The sequence below is a fragment of the Anser cygnoides genome, chromosome 8 (genome assembly GCF_040182565.1).
Source record: "Anser cygnoides isolate HZ-2024a breed goose chromosome 8, Taihu_goose_T2T_genome, whole genome shotgun sequence".
Classification (NCBI taxonomy): Eukaryota; Metazoa; Chordata; class Aves; order Anseriformes; family Anatidae; genus Anser; species Anser cygnoides.
In genome coordinates this window covers 23,440,690-23,466,454 of record NC_089880.1, presented here as the reverse complement: position 1 = coordinate 23,466,454, position 25,765 = coordinate 23,440,690, and the positions used below count along the sequence as shown (strand labels likewise).

Below are 25,765 nucleotides of genomic sequence, written 5' to 3'. Positions count from 1 at the left end.
GCTGGCTGGGGGAGGTCTGGCAGAGCTGAACGCCCAGCTTGGTGGTCTTTGTGTGGCTGCCTGAAAGATGGCTTAAAACAGAACCTGCTCTGTGAATACCTGCGAGTTAACATGTGTCAGCCGTGTGGCTGGAAGGTTTCTCCTCTGCTGTAAAGAGAGATTTTATAATGAATACTTTCCTTGTGATTAAAATGGGTAGATAAACAAATAGCTCCTACAGGAAGTATACTGTGTGAAGACAGGGCAAATAGATTGTAGCTCTCCAAACAAGGAAAGGGAGAGGGGAAAAAAAAGGGGGGGGGGGGGGGGGGGGGGGAACCACCAAGCTCCTCCTTAGTGCATTTAATCTATTAGAATGTGAAATAGCAATTTATCTTTCCCATTTCCTTTCCTTGTCAAACATATACAGCTGTTGGAGCTTTCTCTGTTCCTTACTAGAAATGCCAGGACTTGAATTTGTTGATGCCGTCCTCCTCCGGAGTATCGCTGCTTTTATCATCTTTCTATGGTACCAGTTGTGCTCTCTCCTGAAACCTCAGGGGAAAAAACATAATGATCCAAACTAGATTTAAACAAATTATGATTCTTCTCCAAATCATTTCTGTAATAAATATAATTACTCTTCCTGTTAGTGCACTAGCAGGGAGCAGACAGATCTTTGGATGTGCTGAATTGGAGCTGATTATCTTCATGACTAACTGCAAATCTGCCTTTGAGACCACAGTATGCTGTATTGGTCATGTGCCTGAGATGCTAAAGCATACTTGGTCACAGTTTGCACAGTATTCTGTTCATGCAAGCAGCTCCTAATGCAAATTTCTGTAAAGTAAAAGTTGTTAATACCTCTAACCATGACTTGCAGAATTGGATAATGACCTTTTGGGTTTACTATGAGAAGTGAACATATAAAAGATGTGAAAAAGGCTTTTCAATTGACAATGCAAATATTATAGAAAAATTTAAGTTGGGGAGGGACCTCTTGCAGTCTCTAAACTGTCCTCCTGCTCAAAATAGAGCTAATTTATGTGTTGCTCAGGGTTTTGTTTTTTTTTTTGCAGTTGTTTCAAAAATCTCAAAGGATGGAGACTGGGCCTTGTCCCAGGACTGTACCACTCACTGGAAAGTTGTTTTCTTTATGTCCCAACTGGAATTTCCCTTGTTGCAGCTTATGTCCATTGCCTCTTGCCCTTTTACTGTGTAAGTCTGAGAAAAGTCTGGCTGTCCTCTGTATCACTCTGCTTTTGGTAGTGGAAAACCGTAATCAGATCCCCCTGCAGCCTCCTCTTCTGCAGGCTGCGCAAATCCCGCTCCCCCAGCTTCTCCTCGTGCATCATGTGCTCCTGGCCCTCTTGGTGGCCTCAGCTGGGCTTGCTCTGATCTGATAATAAACATTAAAAATTAACTATTTTTTTTCCACTGTTTCATGCAGTTGCAGTTTCCTTGGGTAGCCTTCAGTCAAACTGATGTTTGTCTTCGTATGAGATGGGGATTTTGAACCAGTGGTGAATGATAATTCTTTTATCCATCTGCCTGTGCTTTTCTCTCATTTATTTTTATTTTTTTGTTAAGTCATTGCCACTTGGAAAGTATCATCCTAAGCATTCTTTCATCAGTGCAGTACTTTCTCTTCCCCACAGCGCTACTTGCGTCTTGGATAATACTTGGGGTAAAGAGATTATCTTGTCTTGCTAGACGTTTTCCTGTGAGGATGCAGTCCTTACCTGTGATGTCATGGCTTATTTCACTTGTGCTGTAAGACACGATTCGCCTATGTTTCTGTTCATGTGACCTGAATTCCTCACCAAGGTTTTGCAGCTTTAAAGAATTTTCAAGATAATGCTTTCTGTTCTTCTCTTCCCTGGTTTGTTTCTAAATCTCTTTTCTTCCATACCACCTTCTCACCTTTTACTCAGGAGCTGAATTTTTGGAAAAGAGAGTAATTGTTATATAAAATAGTAATTATTTTCCTACTGTTCTACTTCTCATTGTATTCTGGATGTTAGTTCAAAACCAAATTTCATTGCGCCTTAGCCCAGTCCAATGAAATGTGAACAGTAATAAAGATACCTATAACACTGTTGCTTACTTCATTATTGCATTGGATTGTCATGGTGGGAAACTAACTTCCTGCATGTGGAAGGGAGAATAAGCACTAGTAGGACACGTGTGCCTGAACAGAGTAAGTCAGTGAATTACAATAAAGAGAAATAATTAAAAAAAAAAAACATTTTAAACAGCTACAGGCCCGTCTATAAGAAATGTTGAGTGCTGTCTAGCGAAGTTACCAGTTTTGTAGAAGTCATGCTCCTGAATTTAGACAAGACACGATATTTACCTAAATCAAAGATGAAATGTAGGACACAGAACTTTTTACACCAAACTTTTCCAGATGCATCACCACCCTGAAAGAACATCAAGTAAAAGTAGGCTTACAGAGAAGAGGAGATGGAATGTGTTGGCCAAAAAGCTTCATGTTGGAGTTCTTCAAGAAAGGATAGTGACAATTGACACACAGACAAAAAAACAATTTAGTCTTATCACAGGACAGGAGAACACAGGAGTTGACCTACCCAAGGGCTGGAGTAAGGACCAGTCATCAACAGTTAGGATGAGACTTAAGGTAAGAATGATTACTGGGGAGAAGGATATGGAAATGGGACTTGTCCAGGCGAAAGCAGGACTGGAAGAATTAAGCATCAGAACTTCCAGATTATCTCCCAGCCTGATGAAAAAACGGGCGTGTTCTTGAGACCAACTGGGAATGCATCCATTTGATCGCAGAAAAGCAAGCGCAGTATTTGCGTGGAGTGGAGCAAAGTGATACAGAAATCTTCAGTGCCTGTAATGCAGCCTCACTGGAGCAGGGTGAAAGAACTTAGCCACGTAAAGCTGCAGATACATCAACATTTTTTGACATTTAGGTGTTTTATCTAGACAAATTCTGAAGTGCTTAAATCTATCTAAACATGTACTTACACACCTGAAGTTTACATAGTTCATCGGTTTTATGGGTGCGTGTCAACCTGACAAATGCATCGCATGCGTGTTTGCTTAGGCGTTTTATGAGAATGCCTCTGTTTGATGCACTTTTCTGAAAAGGAGCCTAATTTCAAAGGCATTTAGAAAAGAGTTGGTAACTCAGACACAGATGGTTGCAAAGGCGGAGGTGGGAGAGAATGGGGGAAGATGAGTTCTGGCAAGGAAACGCATTTGGTGCAGGTGCGCTTGTTTTAGAAGAATGGGATGCTGTCTGGGAATGAATGAGATCCATTCCTCAGCAGCTCCTACGACCTGCCAAACACCCTGGGTGGCCTCCGACGGCCTCGGAGGCTTTGGTCAGGGAGAAGTTCTAAAAACGTCTAAATGTGCTGGCATTCCCAGGCAAAAGATGCATTAGTCTGGTGTCCCAGGCTATTTTGTGAGTGGGCAGAGTTAAGGTTGCTCGGATGACCTGGGCTCAGTGCGCGCACGCTTTCAAAGGCTTTGAGTGTGTAGCTAAGGAGTTTTAATTTCTGCGGTCAGTTTTTGAGAAAGCTGCCTTGTTTCCCAAAGGGTTTTTTGGCAGAAGTGGGAGCAGATCCCTGCTCCTTCAAGTGCATCCAGACTCGGGAGAACTCGAGAACAGCTTTTATGTGGTTTGCAGCCCTACCATCCCTTCCATGCTTTGATCTGGATCCTCTCTGCGTTGTGGTGCCTGCGACCGTCGCTTGTGTGCGGCCTCCTGCTTGCCCCCCGTCAACCAGAAAGCAGGATGCTGGTGGTGGTTCTGCAATTTTAGGAAGTCGTTCATCACCCTGAGCCTCCAAAGCAAAGCTGTGCAGGATTGCTCTGCGATGGCTTTTGAAATGCTGTTTCCAGCCATTATGAATTGGGAGAAGGTTGCTGTCAGATTTGAAGGTTTTGGTTCGAAAATAGTATGGAAAGACAAATGAAGCACAAATGCAGTCATGTGGAATTGCCTTTTAGCAGAACGTTTCTCAAAGTTTCCTTCTGTTCTCCGTAGGCTTTGAGCTCCGAAAATAATGAAAGGCATTGATAAATATGTTAATTAATATCAAACTGGGGGTGTGTGAAACACTTACTCTTTTTGTAGTAAAAATTGTTGAGAGTAGAACGTGACAAACAGAGTGTAGCAAGAAATAACATCTGTTTGATGCCATGAGTGGTGGTGGGGATTATTGAATTAGGCACAAGTGATTGCCGGGTAGCTTATGGGCTTGCCTGGTTGCTGTAGAGTTTTCCTTTATTATAATTAGGCCTGGATACACCAAAAATATATATATATATTGAAAGTATTGAAAGATACAGGGGCAGATTAACCTTCTGCAGGGCTGTGGAACACCCTCCAAATTTATCATTTGATATTTTTTTCCTTTTGTTCAAAGTCCTTGCCTGCTTTCTCCGCATTCTTAGCATGTCTCAGAAATTCCAGCGTTTTTAGCAGTGAATCAGTGAGAAGAAGGGGAAAAGGCCCGTAATTGCTTTTTCCATTGTGCTTGTTAAAACCGCATTGTGGGAAATGGACCCAAACACTGTCTTTTAAGTGGTGTTGAGTCTGAGGCAGGTGGTATTAACTCAGGACTGCATTAACTCTTTTCAAATCTCTTTCCTGTTTCCTTGAGGAAACATGCCTGGTGTATATATGTGGCAAGGGCTGTTTGCCTGCCTCTCGCATTGACATTTTAATTTGGTCCATGATATAAATATCATTTCCCTAATCCCCCTTGCCCTGACCCTGTTTTGTCTTTTCTTCAAAGTGAGTTGACTTTTTTTTTTTTTTCTGAAGGAGGGGGGAGGAGATGGGAATGGTGGCTGGCTGCTCTAGTTTGGAGCATTAAACGCTCGGGAAAAAATCTCAGAGTAACTGTTGTTTCTTTCTTTGTATTCACATGGAAATTTTTAATCTCCATCAAAGGATCAGGAGAAAATAACGTTGAGATTCAACAAGAGAGCTCCCAGCTTACATGGAATTTTTAAATGTTATTTGGCTTTATCCTTTAAGCGATGAGAACCATGAACTATGTACCTACAGGGTTCAGAATTAACTTTTCTCTTTCTTCCAACACACCCTCTTTTTTTTTTCCTTTCTCTCTCCCCGTTTCTTACATCTTTATTGTTCTGAGTAAACATGCAACTTCTTTTGGCCAAAACTATAAGTGCCTTAGGATTTGTTTAGTTGTATTTATGTATACATTTCTAACGTTAATTATGAGCACCAGTCTGAAATACAGCCTCATGTTCTCCTTTTGATGTGATCTGAAGAATCTCTGTGCAAGGCTACAGAGCGAAGATCAGAACCCAACCCACTGTATGCTCGCAGAGTCATACAAAAGCTAACATTAGACTATTTAAAAAAAGAGAAGACAAAACTGGGTAACAAAAGGGCTAATAATCTGCTTGCTTTAGGAGTCACAGACTCTATCTGTGCCTGTAGAAATAGCTGCTTGCGCTAATAATGATAGCAAGCGAGACCCCCTGTAACCAGTCCAGGGAGGGTAATAGCAGATTTCACAGGTGGGTGCTGACAGCAATGGTACATTTCACGCTTCATCACAGATTAATAAAAAAGGAAGGATATTAAAATGCTAATACTCATTAATACTGTTTTATGGTGTTTAACATTAAACATGGAAAATGAAAATGAATGACAGCTGGTAAATGGAACTGACAGTCGTGTTCAGGCTTGTACGAAATAGCTGCAGGAAAGAAAAGCTGGGGATGCTCCCATCCTGCAGCGGGTCTTGCCAAACAGCACCTCCTAGTACCCAGACGTTTGCAAGATGACTTAAAGTTAGACTTAAGTAGTCTGTTCTGTAGCTGTAAAGTACTCGATGAGATTTTTTCTTTACCGGCATTGGTCAGAACCGTTATTCTCTGTGTTGTCTGAAAGAGAGCCTCCGGTAATACGTACATCTAAGGAGCAGAAATCACAATCCATTGAAAGATTGTGAAATATGTTTGTTTTTAAGTTTAGCTGATCATCTTTGTCTTTGGTTGGTTGATTGGTTGTTTTTTCCCAAACTCGTCCTGCATTTCAGTTGGTTCCATTGTTCTTCATTTCTCTCAAAAGTTTCAATAAGGCTGTCTTCATCCCAGAGACAGCTGTATTTGAGCTGGCGCTCTGTGATCCAAAATGTAATATAATAATAAAGAGATACAGACTTCAAACATCCGAAGAGACTTACCTCTGCAATATCACAGACTGTTCTAACTTCTGCTTAGCTATGTTTAAATACGAAATTTAAAGATGCAGGATATTTTCACCTAGTGTTCTTAACAAGTTAAAATTTTGACTTCCACCCAAACCTTAACTCTGCCCGTTCTGTCATACAGAAAATGCCAGGAATACTGGGAAGACATCACGGTGCGCAGGGACCAGGGATAAAGGGACTCTAAAAGCATAGTACTTCTTTCTCCCATGGTGATAGTAAAGTTAGAGTTGTTTGGCCAAGTATCCATTCTTATATCTTAATATTTTAGGTTTTAAATAAATTTATTCTTGAATATCCTAGATTTATAATCCCTAAATCTGAGAAGAACTACCAGGTCAGTGCAGGATAGCTGACTGTAAATGAGTGATGTGTACTCTGAGCTAACATTAAGTATATGACTTTTCCCAGGAATTCCTTTGCTGTTGTGTTGTTGGGTTTTTTTTTTTTAATCTCATCTTGAATTTCCAGCTGTTTCTTGCACATACACCATGAATTTCAGCTGCCCTGTTGTCTTCATTTCCCCTGTGTATGCACTGTCTCTTGATGCACTTGCTGATTTCCGCTTCTGTTGTGACCTGCTACTTGAACAGAGGATTCCATCCTGGATATATTTATTCCTTTTATATGCTTGAAATGTTATCAGAATCGATCCATTCCAGAACCGCTGCCATCTCCTGTTTTTCTCAAGAGACTGAAGCCACGTCAGGTGCTTCAGGGCACCCCTTCCTTTACAAGAAGTGGTTTATTGGCACTGTCAATCTTGGTTTAATTGAAAACCTGCTACTTGGCAGTTTAATTGAAAATCTGCTACTTTCTGCTGAGGTGAAAACAGACAGATATCACTCCAAAAATAAAATTTTAGGGAATGAAAAACCACGAAAAAGGCTTGTCACTTTGGCTGGAACTTATGAAAGCATGTTTATTTTGGCAACTGGTTCTCAAAAGCAGGTTCATTTTTATCGTCTCTACCGTCTGGATTAGCCTGTGAGGTGTCAGACCATGGCTACTCAAATTTGGCTTATTATTGGGTTTTTGCCAAAATTTTCTATGCCTTTCCCTCCTTCTACCTACCCCTCCACTTTCTTTCTGCTGGATGTAGTAGATTTTTCTTTATGTTGATCTCAGTGGGTGTTTCATTCTTACTTCTTGGTGCTGGAGAAAATAACATGCTTAGAAACCAGGGTGATGCCAAGTTTTACAACGTGAAGAGAATAAAAAAATGCTTTCTTTAAAATAAGCATCTTACACTTTCTAATTCTTAATATACACGTGTAGTTCAGAATTTTATTATAAGAATTTTTATCACACTGGACCAGAAACCTCTTTTTTCCTGAACCTGTGTTACAGGCTAGTTGGTACTTCCAAACTCTTGATAATTGATTTTTTTTTCTTTCAGCGAAGGTTCTTCACTCCTATCCCTCCTTTGATTTGAATTCCTTTTCTAGTCCCAGCCAGATGTTTGCTTTCCCCAGTTGTTGACAGTCGGATAATATTCTCACGCTATCACTTCGTATATCCACGCTTGCAAAATCTGTCACAAAAAAGTTCGCAAATTTTTGTCACTGTGAGCCTTGCTGCAAATGTTTTAATTCTTTCCAAAGGAAAATTCCTTTAATGTTACAAATAAATTCTGCTTAAACAGCAAGCAAAGGCAAACTTTCCCCTTTTCCAGTAAGAAGGGTGTGTTCCTGGGCCACATCTTATAGATGACCCAGAGACTTTCTCCACCTCTGCTGAAGGAATGTGGCTAACACTTCAGAGAATTGCAGGAAAACTTCAGGAACTTTGCCAAGAAAGAGTAAAACATCGAAAACCAGGCAAAACTTTGTCTTTCCACCTTTCCACTGCTTTCATTTCCTACCATGTTGTGTTGTCCTCTGCATCAGACTATTTAAGACTGCCAAATACTTGGCTATTTTATAGGTAATATATCTTATAAATGCCATGGCCAGCCTCTGAGGGAAACGCAGGATTGTCGGTTTTGGATGGAGTATAAAACCCGAGCAGGAAATCATTGCTGAATGGCACAGCTGCAGGCAAACATTTTAGGCTAGTAAAGTGCCCATCTGCACAGCCACACGTGGGGCAGCAGTGGCAGAGTGTGCCTGCAAACGGTTAGCACGGAGAGGGTTTGAGATCAACGGATGAAGTGGTTTGCTTTGTTAGTTCCTGAAATACAGCTATCTGAAGGTGATTATAATATTATTTTAAAGAATGGAGACTGTAGACCAGAGCTTTCCGTTTTCCTTAAAGAAGAAAAAAAGCAGAATTTCAGATGTGGGATGGGTGAGATGACCCCACTGCCAGATGGAGGATGTGGCACGACCTACAGTGAAGGACTGAAGGAAAAGCTTGTCGAGGAAAAGGAAAACACCGTGTTTCTTCTTAGGGCTGCACTGCTGATCACATCTGAATCTTCCTGTCAAACTTAGAGATAGGAAAGATTGTTCAGGCCTTTAGTTCTGTCTGTGGTGTTCACCTGAACAGGGACCTGCAAGGGTTGTGACTTGTGTTGCATAAAGCGTGAGCTGTTTAACATCCCACTTAGCTAGAGGGTTTGCCAACCTAAAATTGCTTTCAGGAAACCCATTCTAGCACTTTCTTCTTTTAATTTAACCTATTATTTGTTCCTAGCCATGCTACTTTCCATTCTGAATAACTCCTCTTTTTTTGCAAGTTATCATTTGATGAGTTCATTTAGTCAAGCTCTCTGTGTTTAGTTTTCCCAGTCCTTCCTCTGAAGTTTAGCGCTTCCTGTTACACGTGCCAACTTTGAGTTTATTTTCCGCATGATTTTCCCAAGCACTACTTTCAATAATCCACAATTCAGTAACTAAATGCAGATTGTTAAAATAATGACACAACAACAATAAAGCTCTTTTAAGACTGCAGCTCATGCACTGCAACTGTAACAATGATTCATTTGTTGGTGTTTTTTTTCCAAATACTTTATTGAAAAATGGAATTAGCTTCTAGTAGTTAAAATTAAATTACAGGGGTTATAATCTCATTGTACAGTAGACTTTCTACGCTGATATTTGTCTATTGGGAAGGTTTCTTCTTGATTCATTGTAATGTATTAATCAGTGCAAGAGGGGAGATCATCTAGCGATCCTGGTCATTGTTTAAGGCATTGGTGGCTTAGGTTCAAGTCCATGCTTTATCAGAAACCTCTCACAATTGCCTGACTCCTGCAGTTGAGGTGTCAAAATTAATATAGTAATAATTGAAATCTGTACACAGGGAAAATGCTGAAGTCTTTGGAAGCTTTTCTATTGAATTTGATGTATTTTGGACTGGTGTGCCTAAAGAACATGAAACTCTTGGGACCTAAACTTGTTGATTTCTGTTGGTTAAAGGACTGAGACTTTAAAGTGCTCTTGATGGTTCATGTGTGCAGAAGGACATCATTAATGTCTATATTAGAAATATCTTCATTTAAGAATCAGATATTTCAGATATCCTTGAGCATTTCCATACTTTTGTCATAAAGGGAAGGAACTTCTTTGGGGTTTCCCCTATGGACACTTTATTCTCTCTCTTCCTGTAAACAGATGCCATTTTTAAGCCATGTAAAATGGATTTCAGTTGTTGCCATTGTGGTGTTGGCACTGTTCTGCATTCCATCTGCACACAACCATGAATTGCAGGGTGATGCCTTATTAAATTATAGGCATTTCTGTTACGATATAGGGGAATTGGTTCTGAAGATGAAGCTTTTTCCTTGTTTTGAACCTTCCTTTATAAATGAATGTATTAAGAAAGCACACGGCTACTGAAGATTGCCTTAGTGCCACATGTCTTGGACTGTCTGGCATTTGGATTTGTCCTCATGAAAAACTGCATAATGCTAATGTTATGCAAAGAAAATGAAGGTACGTGAATTTTAAAGTTCACGGACTTCATATGTGCATCTCCTTCCCCAGGTCAATCACATCTCTCCGGAGTGAACTGATTCCACATCTGGTTAGGAAACAGTTCTCTTCTCCTACATCATTGCAGAAGGGACTCAACAACAAAGAAGAGGACCAAAAGAAAAAAGAACAAGCATCCCTAGGTCAGTATGACTATCAAAAATTCAGTGAAGGTTTTAAATCCCGTATACTATTGCTGAAGTATTGGAAAGAGTACAGAATTAGCCTGAAAAACTAGTTTTGCTTTTTGTTGTTGTTGTTTGTTTTCTCTCTTTTACTTTTTGATAACAAAGATTCTAGTAAATTTTGAAGAGCATTGTGCGTTTTACAAATACAAATACAAAATACTCATTTATTTTGGTGTAAATCAAGAACAAATCAACTAGGTGCTCTATTTTTTTTCCCAGAATCCAGTATAGATAAATGCACCTTTTGAAAATGTAATTTTAGCAGGAAGTTCCATTGTGTAGGGCAACAGACAAAGCCTTAACCACCCTGCACTGGGAACTGGACAGGATCTCAGATGTTGGAATTTATTTTTAGCGTTTTCACAGTCTCCTTGTCTGACCTTGGGCAAAACATTGCATTTGTCCTGATCCCTTGATTCCCACCTGCAGAATAAAAATAAGCACTTACTCACTAGATGTGATAAAATCTGTTAATGATTGCTGAGTATCTAGCCATTCAGATGATGTGGGGCAAAGATTTCCCTTCACCAACAGTATTTTAATAGTACTCCTCTTCAGAAAGCATTTCATTAAATCCTGTCTAACTTCATGCATGTGTGTGTTCTCCAGACATTTATAGTTTCATAAAGGAAGATAATAGCTTGCTGAAACCTGCTCCAGATAACTCTTGTTGGAATGATCATAGAGGAGATATGAATGAAACGCTCCACGAAGGAAAAGTACGCTGCTACGTCCATATAATGAAAGAGGGACTGTGCTTCCGAGTGAATACTCTGGGGTTGTATATTGAAGCTAACCGACAGGTGAGAAAAATGAAGAACAGGCATGTGGGAATACAGCAGTTTATGGGGCATTTTGGTCTCCAGGAGTGTCTCCCTGTGATACAGCTGAGCAGCGTGTGGGAATTGAACCAGTGCCACCTTATCTACCCACATCACCCTCCTGGTTGCTGGATAGGGACGTGAGACAAGGAAACGGTTCTGTCACTAATTTCCTCCATAGCTTTGATTTAGCCAAGAAAACCCCCACCCCAGATACCCTTCTGGGTTTTGTGGGTGACAAGACCTGCAGCCAGGGAGTCAAGAAGTGTGGAAAATTAGGCTGGAAGTAGCTTCAATAGATCATCCCGTCAGCGTCCTCCATGTCCTAAAGTCAAGATCAGTTCTGACTGGACTCTTAGCAAATGTTTATCTAAGTGATAATGGCAAAGATTATTAATGTTTTGCAGGACGTCTTAAAACTACCCATACATTCAGAACGCCTAATACTTTCCATTATGAAAGAATTATTTTTTGAACAGGTTTCAGTACATTGGCAGTCCAGGTAAATACAGAGGTGATGTGTTGATCTGTTGCAGCTTTCATTTATTTCAACACTACTAAGAATTCATAAAATAAAAGGTCGTAGGGGAGGATTATAAAAATCCTAGCTAATGAGATGATGATTAAAAGCTTTTACTCCTAACATGAATTATTTTTTTAACTACACTGGCTGATGCAACTTACAAGTTCTCACTTTACTCTCCAAGTGATGAACTTAATGCTGGGAGGGTGGACAATTTCCTCTAGTTTTGCAAGATTGTAAGGGAGTGCAATAGGGTAAGACTCAGGGTTTCTGGAAGCGGGGCTGGGAGAGCAGTGTATTGCATTGGGAGTCCTGGAAGTGGTCATTTCCTTGCCTTTGCTCTCAGACTGAGTTGATTTCTTTTTACTAAAATTAATGAATGAATTTATGCAAATTAGAATTGCAGCATGGCAGAGTGATTTCACACACTGGAGCTTTTTCTTTTTGGTGCCTGTAGAGGAGCACAGAAATAAAGTTGTTGTACAGTTAGGGATGTGAGGAAGCGAGGAGGGAGGCAGACTGCTGTCAGAAAGGGAAAAATTTCCCCAGGAACATCAGGAACAAGTGTGCCCAAAGGGTTAAGGGAGAATACCGCTTGCTAGGGGAAGTGTGCGTGTACATTTGGCAGCAGCCACTTCAGTAAAAAGTTATTGAGTTGAGCCAGTCAGACTCCATGTGGGTTTTGGTGGTGCTTGTTTTTTTTTTTTTTTTTTTTTAACCTAAATATTCTACATTTTGGTCAGTTCAGGAAATGTGTTTGCTCCTGGGTGGTACATAGAATTAGTGTTTTGAAATCACACTGGGGCCTTCAACGTCAGAGAGGATTTTCTTTGAATTTTTAACTTTTCCAGAATGGTAAAATTTCCAAGGAAACTATGTGGAGGTAAAGCATAAAACGGAGCTTAATGATGGGTTGTGAGAAAGGAGTTACTCGGTGCCACTCTATTTTGTTTCTCTTGTTAATCCTGGTAAAAGATACACACACAGTTTTACGTCCTTTTTTTTTCTTTTTGTTGTTTTGTTGGTCTCTCATGAAGACTTTTGGTTTCTTGTTTGCTCTTGGTCTTCACAGACCAGATTCTGATTCCAGGCAAAGCCTGCACCTATAATTTTGCTGTCCTAGAGGACAGACTTGCAGAGCAGTAGCAGTCCAGTCCAGTAGCCGTGGGAAGGAATGGCATCCTAACCCATTGCCCTTCTGGTGAGGAAACACTTTACTCACATCATTTCACTTCCAGCTGGGTTTCTGGATGCCTGCAGCCTGTGTGTGGGCAGGTGGGTTCAGGAGGGAGTTATCTTCAATAGCAGGAAATAGTTTCTTTGTAAGATGAATTAAATCCAAACACATCTTAAACCTTCCCTTGACCCAGGCACTCCCTCTGACTCCTGCCCCCTATCTAACCTTCCTTTTCAGAGTAAAATGCTTGAGCTGGTAGCTTTCTTGGGTCACCCCTCAGGCTGCACTACCACCGACTGATTCTAATAAGGGTTTTGCTCTGGCCGGTAAAATCCTTTATTTATTTTATCACACCACCTTTCTACTGAGGAGGGCAAGAGCCTTTCCTTGTTTCTTTCCCTTCCCACAGAGCAACACTGGACAGTAGGAATCCTTCCAGCCTCCGCTGTAGGTAATGCCTTGGTGTGTCTCGGGGCTATCTGGTGTGGCTGCCCTGCTGTGTTGCAGGTGAGGACAATGTCCCTTCACCAAGCCTGTGTGTAATCCAGCTGGGTTGGCCTAGCATGTGGTGTTTTGGTAAGCTGGTGGTTTTCTGTAATGCCTGCATCTTGGACTGAAGGATCTAACCTACCTTGTTGCTTTTTTGAAAATACAAGTCTAGTAGGAAGACATCTCCAAGAAGTGAAGAGTTACAGGTATAGAAATGTCTACTGGGGACAGCAGGCAACCTGAAGATGTAGCTCAGAGATGTGAGCTCATCTGAGCTCATCTTATTCATCTGAATGAAGTATCAACTGTGAAAATTCTTATCATATGAAAAACAGCACTATTTGCCCATCCTTGCACGCTGGAAGGGAAACGGGCTGGTCATATTATGAATATCTGAACAATTTCCTGCAAGTATCATCTCATTTGAGATCTTGAGATATTTTTTTCTGATCTGATCCCAACTCCTTCAGATCTGTAGGATCTGCTTCTTGAGGTTCACTCCCTAGCTATCAGCTCTTATTATCCCAGCTTTCCAAGGAAGCCATTTTACTGGATGGCAGCTCCTTCCTAACAAGTGTGGAAATTGCTGCCGACTCTCAGCCAAATTTAACAGCAAGAGAGATCTCGAAGATACAGCTTTCCTAAGAGTTTTGTCGAAATAGATGCCTAGGTAGGGAAGAGAGACTTAACGAGTGGCCTTTTCCTCTGCCTTGGGGCAATCCCAGTTACACCGTCACCGTGCTGACACAAGCTGCCCTCCCCGATGGGCAGTCAGCGCATGCATCCTGCTGGCCAAGCAGCACGAGCAGAGCTCCACACAGCCACAGCACGCCCTGCCTCTCACTCAGGCATGTGATCTGCCTTGGCACAGACCTCTGTGCACTCACACATCGGTTTGCCACCTTCTGTACCTTCTGTGTTTCCTTGCCTGCCACCTCTGTCACACCAAGGTGCATCAGACGTTGCCTCACCGCTGCAAGCGGCTCTGTGCAGCACCGTGTCTGCAAGACTCCTGCCTCGCCTGAGATCCTCATCCCTGCTGTCATCGCCTCTCCTGTGGTGTGTGACCTTGGCCCCAGCCTGACGCCAGGAGAAGCGGAGTGCCTCAGGCTGCTCTTTCACCTAGAAAAGGGGGGAATGGTAGCGTGATATCCCATCCTCCTACTGCACTGGCTCCCCTTTCTTTTTGGGAGCCAGCTCAGAATTGCTCTCGATGGATTTGTTCTTGGCTACCTAATGGACCGTGTCTCTCTCTATTACCGTTGCTACTTTGTCTGCTTATCAAACACCTGTCTTCTCTCTGTCAAGAGCCTTTTCTTCTGCAGCTTTCTGCCATCTGGAATAGCTACTTGATCAACTGTAGTTTCTTTCTTCTTACACATCTGAAATACTTTTTTTTTTTTTTTTTGCCTGCATCTCAGCATGCTACCTTATTGAGCAGGATAAACATAGTCATCTTTTATGCCAGTTTGTTTTATCTTTGATACTACTTGCTTCTCTCCGTGGCATTACTGAATGATAAAACCATTTTGAATTGCATTTAAAATGGCAGATGATGGACAAACCTTTACAGTAGTATATGGGATGCCACTGTGTCCTGCTGGAACCTGCAGCCTGCTTGCTGCTGGTGATCCACTGCTTGTTGCTGGTGGGAAGCTGAGTTTAAAGGGAGGCGTGCAGTACATTGCAGTGGAAGCATACCTGCCTCCTTTACAAAATGGGAAGACAATAAACCACACATATCCAGTTGCAGATTTAAAATTCAGGAACCTACGTTTTCCTGTAAGTTAATAAGTTTATAAGTGCAATGGAAACCAAAGCCATCTTTGAGCTGTTTATGTACCATACAGATACAGCCTTGTTGAGTTAACTTGCGGTGCTGGTTTCTTCATCCAGGTTCCCAAACTATTGCTTAATCTGGGTCTGGAAGAGCCACTGGTTCACGGGTCTGCACAGATCACTGACAGAGGCATGGTAAGTGTTCCCTTTGTGCATCTCTGCTCTTTCAATACAGTCTGCATGCCCTTCGCTTCAAGAACTGCTTCCTAAAATTCAGTCCCACTGTTGGATGTGAAGCTGAGTTCTGAAGTACAGAACTGCAATGTGAGTGGTACAGCCCAGTGTCTGCTTTTAGGCTCTCTTTGAGTTCCTGCCTTTCAGTTTCTGTCTTTGAACATGTTTGGTAAATTTTAATTTAATGTGGTAAATTTTAAAATGGAATTTTACTGAGCTAATAAAGCTTGGGAAGACCGTCCATCTGTCTGCCTATGGGACAGGCCCCAAATTTTTAGGTCTTTCCTCTGCCAAGGATCCCTGAGGGTCGAGCAGTGTGCGCTCTGTGGATGAGTGCTTGAGACATGCTGTTTGGAACACATGTTTGGAGAACACAGATCGGAGAGCTCCAGGTGCTTTTGCCAGTTTCCATTCTTTTCCTCCCTAGGTTGGATCAGACAGCATCATTGGGTCATCTACACAAGTGGGGGAGAAGACATCCATTAAACACTCCATCATTGGCAGCATGTGTACCATAAAGGACAAAGTTAAGATAACGAACTGCATCATCATGAATTCTGTTACAATCGAGGAAGGGTATGTTACCTCTTTGTATTTCAGTCCCCTAAATTTTCTGTTCACTTTTTGAGATAGATTCTGAGTCTGTAATTTTTGTCCTGTAAGTAACAGTTGATCACAGGAGAGATGTTTCTAAGGCACAAGTCAGAAATGCCTCTGTAAACAGGCTAAAAATGCAGAAGTGAAATGATTTAATGAGTCCTGCAGTCTTGAAACATAGTTTGCTCTTTTTAGAGGAGATCATACCATGTTCAGAATGTGGAATTAAGTTAAGAGGATGTATGACTCTGTATAGATTTGTGTGCCATCTTTCCAAGCTTTATTTTAGTAGCTGGGTCTATGAGTATACCTAGAATATTTGGGTCAGGAGATATATTTTGAAGTGGTACGCTTACCAACTGGAAATGATGTTATCACCTTAGAATATTACAACTTTCCCTGTCATTTTCTTTGATCCTTTTTTTGTCATCTTGCAAGCTTTAGTTTACTGCTGCGTATGCTGAGTAATAGAATAAATGAATAAATTTTTCAAAGAGAAAATCTGCCAGCCAGTAGAGGTTTCCTATGCACTAAAGACACCAGCTAAATAGGTAGCCTTCAGCTTTTCATTTCTAAATGTGGGAAAAGTGGCATATATGTAATTGTTGATGTCTGCATGCCCCCATCTTTCCATACAAGCTGGCTTCCTGTGGATGTCAGCAGAAAGGAAACTGCTGATTGAGTCTGTGCAGGCCTGTATAAATTCCCTCCTCCTTCATGGCTTGAGGTTTGCTTAGGGCCTCAGGAAAAAGGCCAAACTCTTAAAAAACACCAAGTTGGCTCTGGAACCTGCATATCTGAAAAACAAAAAACCCAAAGGATGTGGGGTCTATGGAGGATACTACTGTTACATAACTAAATTACAGGTAAGTATGGTACCTTACTGCCAAGTGTTTGTCTTTAATAGAAATCCACAGTAATTTCAAGCACATCATAAATCAGAATTCCTTTGAGTATAGAAAATAGCTGGTTTCCAGTGCAATTGCAAATGGATCCAGTATGGCTGTATCACAAGTGCTGCTGTCATAAGAAGTACCAGAACCTCTCTCGTTTGATCATGGGACCCTCTGTCATTTTGATTAATGAATTGATGCCACAGTCATAATAGTATGGTTCTGCATATGAGGTGAGCAGCTCTACCACAGAGGCAGCTGAGCGTATAAATAGTGGTATTTTTATGAAGAGTCCCAAATTAGCTTGTGTTTGTCTTCACTGTTATGTAGTAATACTGTTTTCTAAATCCTAAATCAAGCTCAAGAGTCATTATCATAAGCATTCAACAAAATTCCACAGGCATTATAAATATGATAAGATATTAAAGCTAATTTTTTGGATAATATTTAGTGAATTTCTGGAAAACGATTTATTCCCTGGTCACTCTCAGTGAAAACAATGTCACCACCAATGAAAGAAAAATCTTGCAGTCCCTGGAGTTTTCCCCCTGAGTAGCTCCACTGATGCACTGGAATCAAATTTGTAATCATTCGTCTCCAGCAAGAAATAAGATCGTAGACTGTGGAGCTTCATTTAAAAGCATATTGTAATTCATATTGCATAGATCTACACAGGTACAGCACTGATAAAGTATTTTTTATTGCATCATTGTAATCCTTAAGATTAGAGAGGGGTGAAGTCATGCATACACAGATGGTGAGATACAGAAATATCCTAGCTGCTAAGTTGTGTTGAAAGAGGTCTTGCTTGTAACTTAGTGAAAACAGTTTCTGTGTATTTTGACCTTTTTTCATGTATTTGATTAAATCTGATGGATTTTTGTTAAAATGTTAATGATTCCTGAACATGTTGATGGACCCATTTGCAACAGTTGGATAAATTATATGTGGTTTTGCTTTAAACTGCCCACAGTGGACAGCTTTGCTTTACAAACATCTCTTCTCCCAAGCATTTCTAAGTAGCTCGGTCCTTACCTAATCACCAACTAAGAAAACGTCTTCCACTTTAGTTGGAAAGTCAGGATACGTTGGCTGATATGAATCAAAATGAGCAAATGAGCTCATAAAGTGCCTTAGCAGATCTAATTTTTTTTTTTTTTTGCATAGCAAATGTTCTGATGTAAGTCAGCTTTAACACTATCTAATGCATGGCATATTAGAAACTTCTGGAATTGCGCTGAGAAGTGGATAAAACTGTATCATCTAATGAATATATGTTCTAATGCTGACATGAGCAGCTCCAGCAAACTAATGAACTACTGTGTTGTGCCCTAGTCACACGTGAGCGATAACTGAAGGCCAGTCCCAGTTCTGTTCATCGCAGTAATACCAACTTGAAGCAGCAGGCTGAGAAGACTGCCGTAGGGCACATATTATGGAAAAGACAAAGCTGTTTAGATAACCCAGAGAAGAAAGAAAGATCAGGTAAATAATTTGTGAAAGTCAGGAGTCTGGGAACAACAAAGTGCAGAAATTGCTCAGCATTCCGTTCTGAGTTCATTTATCGAGAGCTGTCATTATTCATGACGCTGCCTTGATAATTTTTTTACCACTTACATCACCTCGAGCTTCTCTGGGTTGAATCTAACCCGTCTTTGTTTTTTGCCCCATCTTAGCTGGAAAAGTGCTCAGCAGCTTTGCTTAATGGTGTCGAAATGGTCACAAAGGAATATGTGACGATGTTTTTGTCTCATGATGGTTCTCTGTAATGTTGTGAATCGAGGTTGCTGTTGGACGTGCCATAGTTTCTGGAGCTTTGGGACCCACAAATTACATCTCCAAACCAGAAAGACTTGCTACATTTGATACCAGCTTCTGAAATGGACAAATAGATTCTTTCTGGGCAGATGGGAATACCACAAGAGGTTTAGTACAAAACTAGGTTCTTATTGTTAGGCTGTGGTTGGCTTATTACTGTAGAAACAGAGGTTATGACCTAGATGATGCCCTTTGAAACAGTTCCTTCAAAACTGAATGGATCAAGAAACTTGATTTCACCATTGCGTACTGTTTGCAAGTTACGATCCTTTCTCCAGTGATGGCTGATATGTCTGATATTCTGCAGGAGCAGTAGCAGGGGTTTGGGTTTTCCCAGCCCTGGTGTGTAGGTCTTCTGTTAAGCTATGTATGTCTCCTGTGAAGTGATTTGAGTAGATATGAATCCCCCCTTAGAAGAGATTACAGGGGATTAAAGAAGTTAGCAACACAGGCAAAATAATTGCTAGTCCTTTCTTAATGTGTTTCCCGCTGTGAGCTAATTCTTCCATCAATGAGACAATAAAATAGCGAAGATTACATACGTGCTGAATGATGGCCATCCTTGACCAAGCTGGGAGGGACGTAATTTATACAACAGCGCAAGTGCTGAGAGATGCTGACTGCCCAGGTGACAGGCTGCAGCGGGGAAAGGCTTCTTGTTTCCCTCTGCACGGCTCCCCAGAGCTTGGTGACAAATGGCTGCACTGAGTTACGTGGCTGGAGAAAACTTACTCATCGAGCTGAAATTATAGGGCACGCAAAAACTCCGTGCGTCTGAATGCTCCCGCGGTAGCTGTGCACGTCCTCAGTCTGGGTTGTATTTGGGGCTGAGCCTTTTGTTCGTTCTGTGGGTTAGGTGTGGTGCCGTGCAGCAGGGCCCCTCCATCCCCAGGTCTTTGATGTAGGGGTGCTCTCCTTACAGCCCGCTCGCCTCCCGAGGAGCACGCTGTAACACTGGCAGCCTGGGGCAAAGGAGGTGACACCGAGCACCGCGACGTGTGAAAAGTGCAGGGGGGTGGTGTGAATATTTGATGTTGGGGAAAGTTAGACAAGTCTCAGTGGGAAATGGGGTAAACCTTTGGGAGCTCTGGTATCTCAGCAAAAGGATAGGCTGGATAAAAAATGTGCATGGAGGACTCAAGTACCCACATTTGTGGAGGAAGGACTGACACCAATTAACGTTACGTTGGCTGAAACTAGCATCTAACTTGTTCAGTCACACGAAGACAGTAAGTTATGGGTTGGATTGCGTTCATCACGCTCTGGCTACTCGTGTTGAAGTGGGTGGCGCAGACGCTGTAACGTTACTCGGTGAGTGGACTGGAGCGAGACCACGTGCGACTAGTTAAACGCTGCTCGCGTTTACCACATGTCTCCAATTTATTGCTACTTTTCTTTGAGAAAATGTACAAAGGAAGAAAACAACAAGCAAGCTGAGCTGGATTGACTACTAACTGCAGATTGATTGTGAAGTTTATTGGTTGTTTCCTCAATAGTGCCAAATCAGCACCTGATGTAGAAGCAGTGAGCGGTTTGAAGAAAGTTGTAATTAAAACCAGGATGGAATCGAGCATTTATAGGGGTTCAGCACATAAGTGGTCTTTTTCCCGTTGGATAATAGCAGTACAAAGGAATGATCCTATTGCCAAAGCAACATTTTGTTGAAATTGTAAAATGTATTTTACAGCTCATTCCCTCATGAGAAAGAATTGAGGAGATGAAGTCGTTTCCAGCATCGTAGCTTGCAAAGCTGGGAATAAAGTTGTGCTTATGCAGGGATTCCCAAACTTGTTGCATCCTGAGCTGTTGTCTTCTGGACGCTCGGTCTCCCAATACCAGTTGCACCCCTGCCCTATGCTAACCTTGGAAAGAACCAGTGTAGAATAGGTTTTGCAGAAGGCACATGAGAAGTGAGTACTTAATTCAGAAAAAGCATATGCTCAGCTTAAATATGGATAAAGTATATATAAATATAAAATATATCATGGATGTAGATAAGTATGGATATATGAGTAAAGCTACATACAGTGCTTGCCTGTAAAAAGGGCTCTTACTTCTCTTGGTTATGTAGCAGTTATGTTTCTCTCCCACCTTTTTGTTTTATACTGTAAAATCTTTTGGTCAGGAACCGTAATTTTAATCCTCCTATTTAATTCATTGCACATGCTTCATAAGATACTGAGTAGAGACAACCTCAGGTCAACAGAGTTTGCTTTCAGGAAAGTAAATTGAAGAAGAGAGGACGAACCAGGCAAGCAGTGAGCGGAAAGCAGCTAGGCAGCTTGCAGGGCCAGTTTTCAGTTGCTTTCAACAGAAGCTGAATTCTGCTGTATTGTATTTAGGATATTTCTCATATAGTACCTGTTATCTTGTGAATCTCTGAACCATTATTACTCTCAGCTCCTCAAAAAAACATTTTCTTCTGGCTAGCTTCCTGGTACATCAATCTATCTCAAATAAATCACCTGTTCTTTAAACTCAGATACAGATGTTTCCCTGATAGCGCAGGGAGCTCTTCCCCATTTTACAAACATCTTGTATGCCAAATGTTGAACTTAAAGCACAGGTCAGCTCTGAAAAGTGGCATTTTAAAACAGCTCCTCTCGTTCTGCTGATCTTCTTCTTCAGGTGGCCAGAGTTATGTCTGACTGCAGAGCTATAAATAAGCTTCTGCCTCCTGCTAGCCACATGGCTCTAATTGAAGAGGGGTATGCGCGTTTTCAAAGCATCTGATTGCTCTTGGGTTTTGGTGGGAATCTCTGTGTAAGTGCCATTGGTGCTGTTGAAAATTTTCCCAGCCTGGGTATGGAAAAGGAAGAAATTCTCCCAGTGCCAGAATTTTTCCTCTGAGTTCCTGAGGGGACTGCGGAGTTGAACAAGTTCAGCTTAGCTCCAGGAAGCCAGTCTCTGTTTTTAAGGGCAACGTTTAGAAAGTCCTCTTTTACTTGTAAACCTAGCCTGTACGATATGAAAGTTGATTTAACCAGTAATGTCCTACGGAGGGCTACAGTGCTCAGTCCCGAATTGCCCTTGAAAACCCCAGGGAAAACACATATCTGTTATCCCTGTCAGTCTGACTGGGCCAGCTGGTGAGCAAGCAAAGCAAACTCAGCGATGGGAGTGAAGATACAGCTTTTCTGCTCTGTTACCTTAAAATAGACGTAGATAGCTTTTCCTGGGCATCAGCTTTGCATGTGTAAAGCCATGCAGGATGTGGCCCTTCCACTCTGTAAGAGAGAATCCAGAGGGAGGTCAGTTCTCCTGCGTAGGGTTTCCTGGTGTGAAACTGGTTTCAGCGTGCGCTTTTGCTGAAGTGTGCAGAACCGGGCTTGCAGCTACATAAAAGGCCACCAATTTGTTTGTTCCGAGATCAGCTGGATTTATCTGAAGTTTCAGAGGCGAGGCAGAACCTTGCAGGCGACCTCCCCCAGCAGCCTAAGTTTCACTTAATAAAACAAGTTCAGGTAGGTTTGAGGCAACCCTTTAAGGTCAGTTGAACTTTCACTGGAAAATACGAGTGCTGGCAAGTATACGCAATATGTAATGCAAAATGTTTAGGGTGTGGGGAAGAAGTGTAAAGGAGCCATACCACAGTGATGAGCTTGGCTAGAAAAGAGACATAAAACAAGTTCCTTAGCGAAAACACCCTCAGAGACGGGTTAAGAATTTAGGGGGTTGGTAGAATGTTTTTGTTACCCCCAAGGGGAAAAACAGGAGATCAAAGCCCAAATTCACTTAAGAATGCTTTCTTTGAAATGTATCTATAAATTATAGCACGTACTGCTGGCATCTATTGTAGTCTCTGGTATTTACTTGAGTGTATAACGTGAGATCCGCAGAACCCTGGGTTGGATCCTAAGTGTGTAAAACTAAATGTCGGTGAAGGCAACGTTTGGGTTCTCAAGTTTCCTAATGGTGTTTTTGCCTCTTCCCTGCTTCCCGTGCTCTTTGTGCCTCGTCCCTGTGACTGCGTGTCCCAGCCACTGACACACAGGCTGAAGGGGGTTCCTTGAGGGGCTGCTGGTAGCTTTGAGAGCTCTCTGCCCGCCTCCTTGCCACCTCTCCCCACCGTTAAGGTGCCTGCCGTGGCTGTTATCTCCTTGGTCAAGGCAGAATGGGATGTTGCTCCCAGGGGAATCCACAGCTGTTACCCCTCTGTCAGCAAAGTAGCTGCCGAGGCATGTCACCCTTGGCTTTTAACTCCCGAATCAGTCTCTCTGCTTCCTAGCTCATCCGGAGGAGCAAGAGCCCTGACTTCTTGGCACGGCGGAGCATTGCCCACGGGCCGTCCTAAGCGTTACGCTTCGAGCTCTTTCTTCAGCTCGAGTCTGTAGTTCTGAGCGTTGCATTTTAGACACCTCATTTGCTTTGCTTCCCAACGGAGGTCGTGTCGGTTTTTTGGCACAATTGGATTAAACCAGCAGACCTGGATAGCTTCCATTGGTGTTTCAGGAGCTTTGCTGTAAGGCAAACCTGTGACATTCATACCTTCCTAAGCTTGCACAACGCGGGCGAGAGCTGCAGTTGAGGTCTTGACCTCGGTTACTTAAGCCCCTTTCTCCCAGGAGCGTTCATCACTTTAATCACGGAGTCCTAAATAATCAGTGGGTAGCCTGTAATTAGGGGGTTGTGCCTTGGACTCCTGCAGCCTGCTCCCGGTGTGCTGAGCGCGGCGTATTTTGATTTCCCATTCCCCCAAAGGACGTTTGATCTCAGATTTACACTTTGGAAAATTAAGAAAGGTACAGCACCTCGGTCCCCTGGCAGTCTTCCTGCTTTCGGTGGTAGGTGCCTTTCTTTTCTTAAGTGTCTCAGCACTGCAGCAATTGACACACTTGATTTAAGGGTTTGATTTATAGACTGATACTCGGGCTGAAAGTCAGCAGTTCCAGGGCTGCATAAATCAGCCTGTCTCGGGGACTAATACTTCCTTATTTATAATTTCGACAGGAGATGGAATTCTTTCTCAATTCTTTACATTTCTTTCAGATGTAATCGACCACCCTGTCCTTTGGTTTAAAGCTATGTGGCTTTGCCACAAATAGAGGGAGGGGAAAGCGAGCCGAGGCCAGGAATCGCCGCGCTATAAAAGCTCCATATTGTGTGCTCTTGGACTTTGCTTTCTCCCGGCTTCCTTCGAGCCCACACAAGAGATGGACTTGAGGTTTTTTTGGCTTTCTTCCCCTCCCCCCCCTCCCTCCATACATACGCTGACCTTTTGGAAAAATAAATAAAAGATAAAGCCGGACCTGGAATGTTGCAGAATGTGTGTACATTTTGCTCTCTGTTGTTTTCTGCTGGGATTAGTTGTTTACAATGGGGGGGAGAGGGAGGGCAGAGGAAGGGAGGTCTGTGGCCTTAGCTGAAATTAGTGGCATTTCAGAGTGATCTTGTTAGGTGGTCTGCAGTTTAAAGACCTAAATCCTTGTAATCCCCCCATGCCTCCTTGGCCACTACTCCTTTTGCTCTTGTTCTCTCACTTTCAGGAAAAAAAAAAAAAAAGCCAGAGCCAGCCTCGCTGTCTCAGATGGAGGCGTGTAACGTGTGCACGGCCGTGCACACACTCACTCGCCTGTGCTTTCCTTCGCACATCGTACCTGTGGAAGAAATTAATGCCTTAGCTCGCCGACATCTCCATCTGTTACCACTACAGGACCGGGCTTGTAAAAATGCTCTCTCTAGAATGCAGACGCGCACTGAATATTTTTATTTATTTTCCGCAAAAACGCTCGGCTGCCAGACTCGCAGTTTGTGATTACACTTAAAACAAATTCAAATTGAAATTTCAGCCATAAATCAAATGCCCCAAATTAGTTCCTCTTGTGGGTTTGAACATGCTCTTTGGATTTTAAGGTCAGGAGATATCCGTTTTCACAGTGCTGAAAAGTTTAAAAATATAGTACATTTTAAGGGCAAAAAAAAAAAATATGGTTTGCATTATAAAGCTTTACATCAAATATGTGCATATGCACACGCACACAACAACTTCGATGAAGCTGAATGCTGTCGGAGCACCTTTGAGGACTAATGGCACCTAATTGTTAAGCAGGGCAGGAAACCCGGTGGCTATTTATCTGAGGAGAACACAGCACATTGCCCCGAGATGTGATGCTTACCCGGTAAGAGAATAAAAGTTTATTCCTTACTCTTCAATTTAAAAAAAAAAATAGTAAAAATTAAATAAACACACAAAATACTTCTCTTGGCAGGCTTTTGAGCATACTTTTTAGAAAAAAGGCATTTACAAGTGGTTTCAAAATGGCTGTGTTACATCTGTCAGCGGGTGAAGAGAACACCCACAAATTGTGTTTTTATCTCCCGAAGTTTTGTTCCACTTGAGCAATAAAAGCCGGATTCGCTGCTGGTTTGTGTGACTGGGCTAATCTTAGTGCTGAGCACGGTTTTAAAGCTTCTTCAGTTGGTGGGGTTTGTAAGGTTTAAGAAGCTCCCGGGGTGGCGGGGTTGTTTGGTTTTGTTTTACCCTGGCGTTGGGGAAGGTTTGCAAGCACGTGGCACAGACGTGTTTGCCCTGGTTCCCTGGGCTGTCCTTCCAACAAATGGTTTGGCAGGACCCCCCCTTATCTTTGATGTTAATGTCATCAGCGCTTTCTTGGTTACAGTGCTGTTCTTGCCCCAGGAGTTGAAACGCTCTCCCCAGGCAGGCTCTGAACACACGTCCCACGTCCTCCGGCCCCACCGTGAGCTCAGATCCCCCCTCCGCTGGTGCTACAGCGGGCGAGGGTGGTGCCGCGAGGTCTCAGCCTACCCGTGGCTCTTCTTGTGCCTGGGAGAAGTGATAGATGGTGGGAACCTCAAAGCCGCCGGGGAGAGCTCTCTCCTGCATAGCTCGAAGCGATCGAAGAGGAGGCGTTTGGGAGCACACCTGTTGGATGGGAGCCGTTTCGGTGGGCAAAGAGCAGTCCCTCCCATCCCCTTCACTGGTCTTGTTGAAAGCCAGCTGGGGATGGCAGCGGTGGTGGGCAGTCCTCCCTCCACCGATTCATCTTCCAGCACGATTTCCAGTCCTGTGTTCGTTCCCCCAGCAAACGCTGCTGCACGAGATGATGGCCTGAGCCCCTGCGCGGGTACTCGGGGCCATTGGAAAGGAAGCAGCTTGTGA

At 42.5% G+C, this 25,765-nt stretch overlaps 1 protein-coding gene and 1 long non-coding RNA gene across 3 annotated transcripts in view; both read left to right on the top strand.

Annotated features, from left to right (window-relative positions):
* EIF2B3 (eukaryotic translation initiation factor 2B subunit gamma) overlaps positions 1–25,765 on the top strand; it is a 96,571-nt gene that overhangs the window by 57,222 nt on the left and 13,584 nt on the right. For both annotated transcript variants that reach the window (XM_048059023.2, XM_048059024.2), the window contains exons 7-10: positions 10,139–10,269; positions 10,924–11,117; positions 15,221–15,298; positions 15,765–15,913. In XM_048059023.2, coding sequence (XP_047914980.1) covers positions 10,139–10,269; positions 10,924–11,117; positions 15,221–15,298; positions 15,765–15,913 — 552 coding nt within the window. The remainder of the gene's footprint in view (positions 1–10,138; positions 10,270–10,923; positions 11,118–15,220; positions 15,299–15,764; positions 15,914–25,765) is intronic.
* Positions 15,921–23,843, top strand: LOC136791323 (uncharacterized). Its single transcript, XR_010833074.1, has 2 exons — positions 15,921–23,429; positions 23,635–23,843. It is a non-coding gene; the product is annotated as an uncharacterized lncRNA (long non-coding RNA).